At 38.2% G+C, this 15,941-nt stretch overlaps 1 protein-coding gene across 5 annotated transcripts in view; it reads right to left on the reverse strand.

Annotated features, from left to right (window-relative positions):
• Positions 1 to 14,808, reverse strand: part of PHF6 (PHD finger protein 6) — a 56,224-nt gene extending 41,416 nt beyond the window's left edge. For all 5 annotated transcript variants that reach the window (XM_073013392.1, XM_007992742.3, XM_007992741.3 and 2 more), the window contains exons 1-3: positions 14,633 to 14,808; positions 10,344 to 10,527; positions 9,994 to 10,095 (exon numbers count right to left, since the gene is read on the reverse strand). In XM_073013392.1, coding sequence (XP_072869493.1) covers positions 9,994 to 10,095; positions 10,344 to 10,481 — 240 coding nt within the window. In that variant the 5' untranslated portion in view covers positions 10,482 to 10,527; positions 14,633 to 14,808. The remainder of the gene's footprint in view (positions 1 to 9,993; positions 10,096 to 10,343; positions 10,528 to 14,632) is intronic.
• Between the last annotated feature and the right edge of the window lie 1,133 nt (positions 14,809 to 15,941).

Below are 15,941 nucleotides of genomic sequence, written 5' to 3' on the forward strand. Positions count from 1 at the left end.
GCTGGGACATACCTGCTCCTCAGTCAACTTAACTAGGACAGGACTGAAATTCAGTTTGCAAAAAGAAGTCTTAAAGAGCACAAGGAAAAATACTGCTTTCTCAGTAACTATAGGGGAGTAAAATGAAAATGAGATTGCCAACTTCTACGATAGGCTCTTGGGGAAAAGCTGGAACCTAATGGTCAGACAGAGCCATAGGGAACTGAGGGAGGAAAGGCTGCCTGCAACTTAGCTTTGTCCAGCTTCATTGCCCTATAATATGTCTGTCAGTAACTGACTACCAGTGTATAGATAGACATTCTCACAGCCAAGCAGTCAACTGTTCTCAAGAAATCTGCTCCAAGAAAACTGCTACGAATGCACAGACAAGGCAAAGGAGGGTACAAAAAGAGGTCACGTTCTTGAGCCTGTAGGCAAAGAAAAAAAAAATGCCAAAAGCTCTTGGAGTAGGGAACACTGTACCGAGGATATTTTCACCGGAGATATGAGCCAAAAACAAAGTGAGAGCAGCTTACCTTACGCAGGTGCTTGACTTTTGGTTTTGTTTTTAATACCAGATAATATTACCCCCAATAAATACTAGAAAGTGACAGTACAGTTGGGGCAAGTTTTCAGAGATGCACCCAAAAATGCTCCTTAACTCCAGCTTCATTGCTTTATTTATAGTAATACCTCACATATCCAAATAACTAGACAACAGAATGGCTCTGAATTATCTGGTTAACTGCTGTTTTAGTTTTTATTTGTTAAATTTATGTGTTAAAAATTCCTTAAAAAGTGCCACTTCATGGGAGGGTGGAATATGAACTTAAAACTGTTTGTATGATCCTTTAGTTACTATTTGTTAAAAACAGCATTTTGAAGGAGGTCTCATAAAAACACAAACTTAACACTACTTTTAAGGTTTAAATGGAAAGCCAGAAAACAACAGTGAAATCTGAAAGCTGTCAGTCATTGAAAAGTGACAAGTTGCTTGAAAAACAGATTAGGACCTTAAATTCCAGGAACTTCTAAAAAATAGGGCCACTGAAAAGTACTCGTTAATTTTTTACTAGATTTAACAGGCTAAATCTAAGCAGTTACTGAATAGGTTATTTCAGATGTCTTGGAAATGGGAGGGAAATGAACTAAGCCTTAACCTCATCTCCTGACCTTGCTCAGAATATCACACACTCCAACTCTACCCAACTTTCTGCATCATGACTGACGAGGAATATAAATTCTCTTATTGGAGTTTCTGAAGTTTCTTTTTGTGTACTGAAAGATTCAGACAGACATTTTCTGAGCTCAGATTTTTATGTCCAAGTTTTTCTCGGGTATGGGTTTTTCCAACTGAGGGTACTCTAAACTGCTATGCCGCTTGCTATATTTAGTCTGTGAAGAACACCTCGTCCACATCTATGCTCAAGTAAGTACCGAGATAGCCCCCAAAACCAAGAATATGTTTTGTTTATATTATTGGTTTTGGATCTCCTCCATTAGCAAAAATAAATGAGGATTTTCTAATGAAATTACTTGACAGTATTCCCAATTGCCAAAAAGTATTAAATGGAGGCAAATAAAAAAATTGTGTATTAAAAAAAATTTATTCAGTAATAGCCAAAGACCCAATTTTCTCCACCACTACACTTCCAAGTTTCTCTTTGACCTTACGTTCATTCTCCTTTATCACCTCAAAAGTAAAGCAAAGTTCATTTTAATATAAATGGCTGGTAAAATATCTGCATACATTAAAATTAATCTGCATGCCATAATTGGAGCTTTTAAAAAAATTCACATTTATATGAATACATTCACAATGCATGTACACTAAGGTACACAGATGACAATGAGGCCACTGAACAAATCTTCAGGAAGAAAATTTACTTCTTTTCCTCCCTACAGAAGGCATCCTGTGGGCCTAATCCATGGGATTTACAAACTTTATTTGTAAATATTTTTATTTACATTTTTTTACAATTAAAGTAAAAATATTTTTATTTACAAAATACTTTGTTTTTTGTAAATAAAAAGTTTAATTAAAACACGGCCACGCTCATTTCTTTGTGTATTGTCTGTGATTTCAACTGAGACTACATAGCTTGCGAAACCTTAAATATTGGCTGGTCCTTTACAGAAAGTTTGCCAACCCCTGACCCAAGGCAATGGTCCATAACCAGCGTTGTTTATCAAAAATCAACTGGGAGGCCGTGCATGGTGGCTCACGCCTGTAATCCCAGCACTTTGGGAGGCCAAGGCAGGTGGATCACGAGGTCAGGAGATCAAGACCATCCTGGCCAACATGGTGAAACCCCCAACCCCATCTCTACTAAAAATACAAAAATTAGCTGGGTGTGCTGGTGCGTGCCTGTAATCCCAGTTACTCAGGAGGCTGAGGCAGGAGAATCGCTTGAACCAGGGAGATGGAGGTTGCAGTAAGCCAAGATCACACAACTGCACTCCACCCTGGCGACAGAGTGAGACTCCGTCTAAAAAAAAAAAAAAAAAAAAAAAATCTCGGAACCTTTTTCAAAAGATACCTGTCTGCAGCACAACCCTCACCCCTGCCCCTTTTCTGATTTAGTAGAGTTGGTTAGGTACCACTGCTCTAAGGATTTAGTAGCACCAAGAGTCATCTAGAATCTTCAGCTTCTGTGATTGCAGAAAGCAAAGTGGCAGCATTCTATACAATGTGGGTATTCCATTTTGCCCCTACTGAATGCTAAGTAAATCACACAATCTACTATAAATAGCACTGGCATTTAATACTTATTTAATATTTTTTGACCACTTCCTCCTCCTTGAAACTCTTCATCTTTGACTTCCATAGCTTCCCTCTCCTGGAGGAACACATTTCAACTCTCATTTTCTATGGAGTCTTCTGACTTCTCATAATTAATTGTGATCCTTTTTCCCAGCTCTCCTGTGTCATTCTTTACATACTTCTAAGGTTAAACCATATTTATTCATGTTTACATTCAAAGTACCTAGCATTGTGCTGGTAGAAAGTGGGCACTCAAGTATTTGATAAACAGGTAAATTCTAAACTCTATATTGTATGGGAACTTGACTAATACCCAAGGAAACAATAAACACAAAACTCTACTGAGGGAGCGAAGGCTGAAGAAACATGAAAACTCTCATGTTTGAGGCACACACAGCTCTCTATACTCTCTGGAAAAAAATAACCAACCTGATTTTTCCCTCTAAATTACTCTCCTCCCTTTTCAAACCGCTCAAGTTGCAAACAACACTAAAACACTAATTAACCAAAACAGAGGAATTTTGTGCTACACCATGACTTCCCTAGTCAATTTATACCTAGCCTGTTATTAAGGTTTCACACTATTATCCAGCTGAAGCCCTTTCTATCTTCAAAGTCCACCAACAATGAGTGCCCACTTATTTTATTACAACACTATTGAACACAAAGAAGACATCAAGCACCATATGAAGAGTTTTCTATGCATTATCCCCATGTCATGCTAGGCTGGGCAAAGAGAATACAGTCTTACTCTCACAGAGTCAACAATACAGTGGAGAAGAAAGGCTTGCACATGTGTATCAAATACAATGCATATTGTGTTATGCTATATGACAGAAACAAAGTGTGAAGCTTGAGCTGGATCTCAAAAACAGAACTTTTAAGAGGCAGCTAGGAGGAAAAAAGAGCCGCAAGCAGAGGTGAAAATCAGTATGTGCACCGCAATGGGGTCAGAGACGGGATGCCTGGAAAACCCAGAGGAGAGAGAATGAGATAAGGATAGAAAAAGTGGGTTAAGACAAGACTTCTGAATGGCAGGCTGAGGCCTCTGGACATTATATTGTATGCAGTAAGAAATCATGAAAGGTTTCCAGTTAGGGAGTGGCATTAGCTTTTAAAAGCAGAGATCAGGTAACTATCAGTAGTATGCTGGAAGGGTGGGAGGAGCAAGACTGGACATAGGGTAGCATTAAGAAAGAAAAGGCAGACATCCCACAAATAGGACTGACATGACTGATATGGAAGAAGGAAGAGTTGATGGTAAAGGATTCAGAAAGAGAATCAGGTTTGGGGAGGGGCGGGTGATGAACTGGTTTAGACAGGTTGAGTTTAACATACCTGCAGAACATCTATGTAGAGTAGACAAATATGCTGCCATCATTATAATTCATTTTTCACAGTGACTATTGTATATCACCTGCCTCCTGAAAAATCCTGCTTTTACCCTTCCCCATCCCTTCCTACCTGAGTTGAAATTCCTCTCTAATGCTGGAAGACCCTGCAATCATCCCACCTTACTCAACTGGGATGGGTCTCAAAGACCTATTCTGGTATGGCTAACCTATTAATATTTCCTAGACTCATTCCATTTTTTTAAATCTTACCAGCTCTAGGAAGCAGTCTGAACTATCTCAATAGGTAAGACTCTTCCCAGACAGAAGACACCCTGTTCTTTAAAATGCTAAGTACTACAGTGGTACTGAATAAGTAACAAAGTGAAGACTATGTGGAAATAGTCTTTTTATTTTCAGAGGCTACAAATATATGTGGAGGGTAATATCACAATATTCTTACATAGGATGTGTATAGGGTTTTTGTCCTAAAAATTAACAAGATATTACTACTTAATAGAACATATTAATAGGAGTCTGATTATGTCCTAAATTCAGTACTATTTCCATCTTTATTAGAAAACTGCTAAGCTGTAATCATTGTTTCTTTAAATGCGATTTTGGAGTGTAGCTTAAAAGACAGTCTAGCGTAACCTGGTGATTAGGAGTTCTGGCTTCGGAGTCAACTGACCCTGGATTCAAATCCCAGCTCTGCCACTTACTAGCTACAGTCAGGTTACTTAACTCATCTGAGCCTCAATTTCCTCACATGTAAGATGAGAATACTTCCCTATTTCACAACATGATTATAAGCATTAAAAAGGATCATATAATTTAAAAACTTAGCACAGTCCCTAGCACACGTTAAGTGTCTAACAAATGTTAGCTATTTCTACTACTAGAAAAAGCAGGAAAACTGTTCAGAGGATTTCATAAGACATGAGTAAAATTTAGTTTGAAAACAGGGAACGTTTAGGAGTGACCTGAGGACAGTCATCAAGTATATAAAGGGTTTTTTAATAAGGAAAAAAAAACCCCAAATATTTATTTAATGGAAGGAGACAGATCTAAAACGGCTTTAAAATAAGAGAAATACTTAATTTAAACAGAAGGATGAATTTCTCAACTCTGAGGAGTGTTATATATTACTGGTCTTGTTTCAGGTTACTTGGGTAGAATCACAATTTTTTGATATATTTAAGAACAGGGCAAATTTTTCTTTCTTTTTCTTTTTTTTAAAGAGAGGACCTCACTCTATCACCTAGGCTAGATGGATATAGTGGCACAATCATAGCTCACCACAGCCTTGAACTCCTGAGCTTACGCAATTCTCCCACCTCAGCCTCTTGAGTAGCTAGGTCTACAGGAACACATCACATTTCAAAATTTTTATATTTTTTTGTAGAGATAGGGGTCTCGCTTTGTTGTCCAGGCTGGTCTTCAACTCCTGGCCTCAAGCAATCCTCCCAGTCGGCCTCCCAAAGCACTGGGATTACACGTGTCAGCCAATCCTCAGGCCAAAGATCTTATCTTGAGTGGCTTGTAGGAAATCTTGCATAGGGGTAAGAAAGGTGAACTAAATGGCCTTCTGAACTCTTTTCTCTTCTTGTAATCTGTGATCTAATCTGACACCGGTACCAATTAGAATAGCAGCTATCTGCAGAGGCAGGCGGATCACCTGAGGTCAGGAGTTTAAGATCGGCCTGCCCAACATGGTGAAACCCTCTCTCTTCTAAAAATACAAAAAATTAGCTGGGCATGGTGGTAGGCGCCTATAATCGCAGCCACTTGGGAAGCTGAGGCAGGGGAATTGCTTGAACCTGGGAGGTGGAGTTGCAATTAGCTGAGATCACGTCACTGCACTCCAGCCTGGGCAACAAGAGCGAAACTCCATCAAAAAAAAAAAAAAAAAAAAGCTATCCAATGTAGATACCCTTAGTAATCTCACCAGCTAGCTTCATCCAGAAACAGTAAATTCTTCAAATATCCTTCTCTCAAGTATCTCCTTAAACAAATTCAAAAAAGCAGTGATAACTCATAATTTTACTTGGAAATTTGCATTTCTTGGCTAGATGACTGGAGAGTAAGAATAGATGGTACAGATGTGGTATCTCCATATGGCTTCAGTAGAAACTGGGAATCATACTGGAAAAATATATATCTGTCTAAACTGAAAAAACAGGGCATCAAATCATAAAAGCTTTAGTATTCTGGCAAATTTTTCCTGGTCTATCTTGGTGCTATATAATGAAAGATGGTGTCAAGGAGATGAAAATGTTCATGCAGAATGGCTTTCCTCCTTTGATCCTTGCGGCTGACATGAACCTTGGAAAATTGCTTGTGGCAGCAAGAACATAAAAACCATACACACGCACCTCCTGCTCTACTGCGCCCTCTCATCCTCAACTCTGACCCACCTGGCTGTTGATACATACACTGTAACCTCAAGCCCTAGCCTCCTTATCTCTGTTCTTTTCTTTGGGGCAAGCAAGCAACTTTGGAGTCAACACCAGGTACAGACTGAAATTTGTCTTGAAAGCACAGAGGGGTCAGTACTCCAGTTTTCGATGATTTTCAATGAGTGTTCATGACTTACTTTTCACCTAGAAATCCAGACGAACAGGAGCCAGAGCAAACAGGCTCACAGGCTCACAGGATAAAACGCCTTCAAAAGTCAATTAGGGGCCGGGCATGGTGGCGCATGCCTGTAATCCCAGCACTTTGGGAGACCGAGGCGGGTCGATCACCTGAGGTCAGGAGTTCACGACCAGACTGACTAACATGGTGAAATCCTGTCTCTACTAAATACATAAAAATTAGCCAGGCATGGTGGCGCATGCCTGTAATCCAAGCTACTTTGGAGGCTGAGACAGGAGAATCGCTTGTACGTAGGAGGTGGAGGTTGCAGTGAGCCAAGATCGCGCCATTGCACTCCAGCCTGGGCAACAAGAGCAAAACTCCGTCTCAAAAAAAAAAAAAAAAAAAAAAAAAAGGTCAATCAGGGAAGCTGATTACCTAGTTTATACGAGTTTTATATGTAGTTTATCTAGTTACATAAAGCTTTTCACTCTTTTTTTTTCCCCTCCTATTTGATTGATAGCCCTTTTATTGCTTAGACAAATTGACACAGGGAATAGTAGAGAATAAAACTTAAATCTAGAATTTTGGTTACCTGATAGCACATCACATAAAAATGATATAATGAAAGCAGCAAAACTGAAGGCTAAAAGGAGTTTCAAAAATTATTTCAAACCTAAACGTATAAATGTTACACTCCCATCCCCTATATAAGTTGTTTAAACTGTGACATTCTAAGGGAAGGAAACGGAGCAAAAGTTCTTTCCTTCTGCCACTATTCCTCAGTGCTCACGCCTGTAATCCCAGCACTTTGGGAGGCCGAGGCGGAGAGATGGTCTGAAGTCAGTTTAAGACCAGCATGGCCAACGTGGCGACACCCTGTCTCTATTAAAAATAAAAAACATTTTAAAAATTAGCCAGGCATGGTGACACACACCTGTAGTCCCAGCTACTCGGGAGGCTGAGGCAGGAGAATTGCTTGAACACAGAGGAGGTTGCAGTGAGCCGAGATCGCACCACTGCACTCCAGCCTGGGCAACAGAGCAAGACTCCATCTCAAAAACAAACAAACAAACAAACAAAAACAGTAAGTGGTGGCTACTATTTATCAAGTCCTAATCATGTGCCCAGCACCACCTTAAATCCTATATACTTCCTCTTTTAATTCTGGCAATAATTCTGGGAGGCAAGTACTGTCATTATCTATCCCCTTTTGCAGGTGAGGAAAACATGGCCTGGAGAAGTAAATAACTTACTCAGGATCACTTAGCTAGTAAAGGACAGAGCTGGGATTCAAACTCAAATCTGTTACTAAAGCTTGTGTTCTCAATTCCCAGTATTGTTCCATTCCCTAGATCAAGGAACAAGTTTCATTATTTATAACACACTACACTTGGGGAAAAAATTATCTCCCTACAACACTAAAAATTAATCAAAACAATTTATAATAGTAAAACTCATACAAAGTTCTGATGCTTCAACAAATAGGTCCAAATAAATTAAATCTCCATTGAACTTAGCAATATTGACAGATGTGTGCTGTTGCTTCACATAACATGTAACACTAGGCACTGCATTTGTTAATAATGTTTCAACATTAGGGACCAAAACTGCTTTTGTTCTGACTATAGGAGCTGTGTCAAGTGACAAAATGCTAACGAGTCAAGATACAGAAATATTTTCCAGGGATAGTCATAATGTCAAGCAATAAATAAAGGGGTAATAAGGTTTACAGCACAATCACTTTCAAGTAAGTATCATTCTTTTTTATATCTGCATTTGTTTTAAGGACTAGGAAATAAAAACATAGTGCTATAGTTCTCAGAAATCAGCACAGTAACGTGAAGAAACCTAAAACCATCAAATAAAATTCACATTTAAAAAACAGGGCTTTCTAGGCTGGGCGCGGAGGCTCACGCCTGTAATCCCAGCACTTTGGGAGGCCGAAGAGGGCAAATCACCTAAGGTCTACAGTTCAAGACCAGCCTGACCAACATGGTGAAACACCGTCTCTACTAAAAATACAAAATTCGCCAGACATGGTGGCGCATGCCTGTAATCCCAGCTGCTTGGGAGGCTGAGGCAGGAGAATCACTTGAACCAAGGAGGCAGAGGTTGCCATGAGCCGAGACTGCGCCACTGCATTCCAGCCTAGGCAACAAGAGTGAAACTGTCTCAAAAAAAAAAAGATAGAAAAAAGAAAAACAAAACAAAACAGAGCTTTCTATTACTATCTACAGTTTTTAGGATGGGGAAGATAAACATTTTCACAATTAAGGTCTCACTACAACAAAAATGGTCTGACCTCTGAATTCTCATTTGTACTAATACTGATACTAGGATTTGAGACTATCCTAAAGCAAATCTCAAATGTCATCTTTGAACCCATATTTCTTCATATTGCTTTTTATGTAAAACTATTAATAGAAGACTACTTTTCAAAACATATCATTCCTGATCATCAAAATGATAGCCCCCCCTTCCCATTACCATTTCATCCAAAAACTACCATCTCAGAGTCTTTGTGAAATAAGAGGTTATGTAGTAACTACAAACACAGTTATATGTTTGGCAAAACCTATCGTTTAAAAAATGAAACTGGAGAGCAAAGCTATTAAAGGTACATTTATGGATGTAATTTTAATAAAGGGTTCAAATGAGAAAAATAAAAATAAATCTTCCCATTAATTGTTTCAAAGTAAACCATAATGTGCCATAAGTACCAACTGAGATGACACTACTATTCCAATAGAGCAATGTAATATCTTACTAATATGGTTATTGGTAGTGAAGACAATTACAGGAACATTACTTTAACACAGCTTCAGAAAAGCTCCTGTGAAATTCACTGAAAGTTATCCAAAGTCATAAATGTTGTGTCATACAGCTGAACTACAATAAAATACTTCATTCGGCAAGAGCTAACACTTTCCTGTTGAGAGGCTACTGTCATCTTCATTTGTAATGACCATAATAACTTTATGATGGAGATGAAAACATATCAGAATTATGAAAAATAAACTTGCATGAAGACTTTAACACAATATATACTCGAATTAACCAAACTGCTTGTTTTCTAAGTAAACAGCCTCCAAAAAGATTTTAATTCTCTTTGAAAAGCAAAAAAAAAATTGAATAGTATAAATATTGACTCATTCCTTTTTGTTGAGTGGTAAATAAGATAAACCCGGCCTTGGATTTTGCTGGCTCAGAAAAAAGAAAAAAAGGCCTGCAATTTAAAATTATACTCAGTTAATAATGCAATATACTCTAAAATAAGCAATTTCCTCTTTAATGAGTTTAAATAATTTTTATTCTCAAGAGGCAGAAATAACAACTTACCAGCTTCGTGCCTCTTTTAATTTCCTTTTGGACATCTTCAATAGAAAATCCACCAAGACTTTCATTATCAGAGTGTGATGATACCAAAGCAGATGAAAAGAGCTATAAATTACATTTAAAAAAAATTAAGGTTCATATATAAATTAATTACAGTAAAACAGTAAATAAGATGTTAAATTTAAATGGTAATTTTCTAGTAAAAATGGCATAGCATTAGTGATAAACCATTTCTTAAAATTTAACTGAGTTTTCTTTGGTTTTTGTTTTTTTTTTAGTATTCAGGAACATTCATGTGTTATTAAGATTCTCATGAATCGGTTCAAGGTCTCTGCTGCTGCCGGTATACTTACCATGCACTTATGGTGCGCTGCCACCTTCTGGTTTTCAGATATTAGTAACTGTCCACATTCCTTGTCTCTATTTGACTTACAAAAGCCACATTTGCGCTGTCTTGTAGGCCCTTTTTTCTGTTCAACTGAGCTTGACATGATTTTTAAATTGCCTTTAGAATGCCACTTTAAGCCTCAAGAAATGCTACAGAGAATAAGAAGGGCAACAATGTTAATTTTATTTTAAAATCAGTTTATACATATTCATTAAAGCTGTTAAAAATTTGACCTAGGTTTTAATATACACATTTTAAAATATTTATTTAGTACAGACAAATTAAGCCCCTTGAAGCCCCAAGAAATACTACAGAGAATAAGAAAGGTAACAAAGTTCATTTTGTTTTAAAATCAGTTTATACATATTCAAGTAAGTTGTTTAATGTTTGACCTAGGTTTTAATACATACATTTTTAAATGGTTATTTGGTATACATAAATTAACATTAAAATCTAAGATGCCTCCATAATCAATACAGACAGACAGACAGACAGACAGATAGCTAAATGAAGTTTAGAGTAACTGAGAAAAATCAAACCGCTCCCAAATTGGAGGATACGTGAAATAACTGACACTATTTCTGTGCGGATAAAAATGTACAATGTATAATATTAAATTATCACCTGCTGGCATAATTAATGTAAAATATTTTTCGTGTGTAGCTAGGTGCCCTTTCAAGGAGATAAAGAATTATACCTCTTAAGAACAGGGCAAAAGCTACTAAGGAAACTTCAGAATACTCCGTGGGAACAGAATTCTACAACTGAACAATTTCTCAAAGTTCACATATTGATAAAACAATAAAAGCAAAATGAATTTACCTAACTACGACTTTGGTGCACTTTAAAAATTATTTCTGAGTTAAAAAAAAAATCAGGTATATGTCTTTAATAAATTAATTTTTGCTATTCTATTCCATTCTCAAGTAAATAGTTAAGTTTCTAACAGTCTATTTAAAAATGCAAACTTTAAGACCCAATTATTTATAAAACAACCATATTATATGACTCTAAGATTTACTCCAAGCCTGCTTATCAATTAAAGTCACAAACTGATAGTGGTCTTCTAAATGTAGTAATTTCCATACTTAAATTAGTAATATTGTGTAAAGGAAGAAATTTTTTTCTGCATGAGCCTTAAATTTGGTCACATTATAATTATAGGTAGTACAGGGTAGTCAAAAAAAAGGGAAGGAAAGCTGTAACATGAAAGGTTTCAGATTTAGATCATCAATCTTAATATGGATTCCTCAGAAGAAATTTAAAACCAATTACTTGATTTGTATAGTTTTCCCAAATCAACAGGACTAAGCAGTTCAAGATCCAGGTTGCCACAACACACATCACAATCAAGAAAAATCTCAAACTTTTGTCTTAAAATTAATTTGCTAAATTCTTTCCATTTGTCTATACATTTGAACAGTTTCATAATACTATGTTAAAAAAAATTTTCTAACACTACATTGCAGCTTTCCGAGAAGCATTAGTTCACCAACAAGAACAGTAGCAGCTGTATGCTAGGAAGGTAATATCTACAAACTATTCAGTGCTTTTCAATATAAAATTCAGATAATCAAAATCTACCCTGAAGCTACAAAGAAAACATGTCTTCTCATCCATTTATGTCTAGAATTTTCTTTTAAACACAACTTCAAAGGCCCTGACAGTCTCTGCTTTGATAGGTTTAACAAACTCTTAATGCTATCTATAATTTTAAATATCTCAGTCTTCCAAATGGCAACGGATACTTTACCATAGTACTGTATTCATAGCACTGGCTATAAACCGTGAAACTGATTGAAAACAGGCAGCAAATACTTTTAGGATTAAAGAAAAGAAAAAAAAGGACATAACAGAGAAACAAAAGAAACAAAAGGGAAGTGTGTTTGCATTTGCTCAGGCAAGTATGTGTTCGGTTGCTTTATCAAGAATATAGCTGCCCAAATTTTTAGAATCAACTATGCAAAATACCAAAATCCATAAACAGCATCAGAATTTGCTATTATATTTGAGTTCTAAATTAGTTTCTTTACTACTATGCAATGAATAGTAGGCACTCTGAAATCACCATAATAATGTATTCAGCATTACTCCCGGTCATCCTGGCCAGCTGAAAGGATGGCACAGTATAAATCAAATCCCGTACAGATATCTTTAATGTGTAATTTCCAAACAATCCTAGCACTGGCTATAAAACTGGCTTAAGATAAAGAAAATTTCTAGAATGGAAAAAATCACTTCGTATTCTTAAAATTAATTCCGAAATGGCATCCCCAAAATTCTATCTATATTGAATTCTGCCTCTTCCACCCAGGCTAATTTCTCATTCTAATTTTGAGAACCTGCTTTTCTAGATATCGAAGACCCCAAAATCTAAAAGAGAAAAAAGGTACACTTTATTTTGCATTCAAAAATATTCTAGTGTATTTTTTTCTGTAATCAGTTTAAATTTAATTTGTAAAGTAACAAGAGCCACAAAAAAAGTGCACCAAACCAATTAAAAACTTTCCCCAATGTGCAATTACTAAATGGATTTTTCCACTAAAATTCAAATAATACATCTGTGCATATCTTGGTAATTTTTTTAGTCTCCTTGTAAAACATGAAGTGGAGAACATCATGGAAACAATGACTCCTAGCAAAAAATGTCTTTATCATAAAAGTACAGATTTTTATCTAATGTTGTCACATTTGTGGTCTCTACTTAAGTAGAATAAGGGCATTCCAAGGACCAATACTAAGGGGTTCATAATGATCCACAGCTATATGGCATTTTAATTTTAGTCTAAAAGGTTTTTCAGGCCATGCAGAGATCAAAGTTTGATGCTTTCACGCAACAATGAAGCCTTTTCTTTAAAAGAAACATCGCATTATGGAAAACACTACAAAGCAGAAATGGAGAGGCAACAATAACAGCGTGTAATACATAATTTAAATGCCTGGAAAAAAAATAAAAGCTAGATTAGTTAAGCTTAAGCAATCAATGCATTTCTGATTTTCCAAGATGCTGTGAAGCACCAAGGTAGAAATAACCTGAAACATCAGAGAGAGCATTCAAGAACCAACTCCAGAGCTCATTCAATGCCTGGTATCTGAAAAAGCATTTTCACAGAAAAACAAACAAAACAACAACTGCAGTTCCGGAAGATTAAAACATTCCACGCGACAGCAAGTTGAAATATACAAATCAAAATAGATAACAAACGTGATTCCCCAAAGAAGCAGTATTTCTAACAGGAAAGTTACAGTGGACAGAAATAAACGAATAAGATATACCGGAAGGGCACCTGAATTTGGTTGCACGATATTATTACATGCTTCGCACTGCTTTTTGCGGTTATTCAAAAGGAAACTAAAGGAATTTTCCAGTTGTTTCAAACCCAAGGGTAGAGAAATAATTTGAACAGTATAAATAAGACCTGACATTACGTAGTAAGGCGATGAAAATAAAAGGTTTTCTAAAAACAAAAGATTTTCTAACTTCCACGCAGAATATCAAAACGAATAGAAATTGGAAAAGAATACCGTGGTGTTCATCCATATAATGAAAGACAGTACACATAAAGTACCGGATCCTCTCCGTTATTTATTCCCCCAATACACACTAGACTCCAAGATCTCCCTCTAATCAAGCGCTAAAGTCACAAAACTATCTTCCTCTAAAACACTTCAGCAGGTTCCTTTCCGTCGTAAAGTCAGGGTCCCCTAAACGTCCTTTTCCAATCCTCCCGAATCCAGGAAAATATCATCCTACCACTTTCTTTATGCCCCCTCCCCCAAGAGTTAGCCCTCTCACAGTCTTCGTTGTAAGCTTCCCCTTATACCCCAGTTTCACCCCTAATTCCCCCCACCCCGGAGTTTTTCCTCATTCCGTAAGGCTAGCTCTTTTGCCATCCTAACAATTCTTCCTCTTACTCTTCCCAAACTGGGAGTCTCCCTCCTTCCCAAATATGTTCTAAGCAATGGCAAAAACTAAAAATTCCCAGTTTTTTCCCTCCTCAAATGTTGCGCCCCCTCCCCCGAAGTCTAGGCGTAAGCCTAACCTCTCCTTCTGCACCTCCAAGGCACTTTCTCAGCAGCCTCTCCGCCAAGCGTCTACAATGAGCGGCGCTTCTGGGGTCCCTGACAATAAAGCGAGACCACCAAGAGTCCCCTTTAACAACGGGCAGGGGCGGCGGCCTGGCCACCGCCATCCTCCTTGTCTTCTCCCGCCGGGCAGAGAATGGGGGGCCCCAGGGTTCCGTGGGGACTCACCGGCAGGGCCCAGAGGCGGACGGCAGGAGAGAAGCGCCAATGAGGGTAAAGAGAAAGAAGTCGGTCTCGGTTCTCCGGCAGTGCCTGAGAGCGGGGCTCTGTCGCCGGAGGTTGTTTCCTTTCATTCGAGGAGAGACGGGCTCGCGGAGCGCCCTTACGTCGCCCCCCTCGCACGCACACGACCCACAGAGCGTTGATACGTCCCGAGCGCGCCGCGGGCCCTGATTGGCCGCAGAGAGGGGGCCGCTGAAGCCGCAGAGACACAGCGCATGTGCAGAAACCACCCCCTGTACGGCTCGAGGCGGCAGGCCCCGCCTCCTGTTCGCGCGCGGACCTTCTATTCTCCGCTCCGCCGCTCCGCCAAGTGTTTGGGGGCAGGATCCGAGGAGATAAAGAGATTCAAAGATATCGCTGTGGGTTGGGCGGAGAAGGGGCAGGGTTGGGACTGGAAACCGTTGGACAGAGGCCCTGGGTAACCAGTTCACAACAGTGATTCACGTAGACAGGCCTTATCCCTTGCACTTGTTCACCGAGGCCTTTTCACATCCATTATTTCATTGTACTCTCGTGGCATCTCTTTCAGGTCCTCCGTTCATTTTATTGCCAGGAAAGACTGAGAAGCTCGTAGTCGAGTCAGCCTGCCTGCATTTCAATCCTTGGGCGAATCGTTTTAACCTTTATACCTTTTTTTTTTTTTTTTGGTCTTTAAAATTGGGATAAAAATAGTGCCTCACGGGTTTGTGGTAAGGAAGAAATGAAATAATGCAACTAAAGCGTGTTATTAGCATCCCTGGCATATAATAGACTCTCCATAAATGCTGGGATTATCATAATCAGAAATGATAAGGTGATTTTCTTTATAATCTACACATGTAAACCAGACACCTAGACGAGTGCTTTCCTCTTTGGTGTATTGGAGCCATGCTTGGGTTTGAACTCCAGCTCCGCCACTTCTAGCTGTATGACCTTGATTGCTTTGTATTACCTCTCAGTCCCTCAGTTTCATCCTGTCCAAAATGGAGATCATAATGGTATTTGTCTCAAAAGGTAGTTGTGAGAAATGAGATAATACATGTAAATCACACAGAATAATGCCTAGGCATATAGTATGCCCTATGTTAAGTGTTAGCTTTTGCTATTTGCTATGGGCTTCACAGACTTTAACAACAACAACAACAAAAAAGCCTTAACAAACTAGTGAAATTTTAAAGATGCTCTTCAAGAGCCATTTTTCCTGTAGTGGGGGTGGATTTCCACTGTTTTGATCCAGTGCTGTTTCTATACTGTTTCGTCAATCTTTTTACTTTTC

Source organism: Chlorocebus sabaeus, chromosome X (assembly GCF_047675955.1).
Source record: "Chlorocebus sabaeus isolate Y175 chromosome X, mChlSab1.0.hap1, whole genome shotgun sequence".
Classification (NCBI taxonomy): domain Eukaryota; kingdom Metazoa; phylum Chordata; class Mammalia; order Primates; family Cercopithecidae; genus Chlorocebus; species Chlorocebus sabaeus.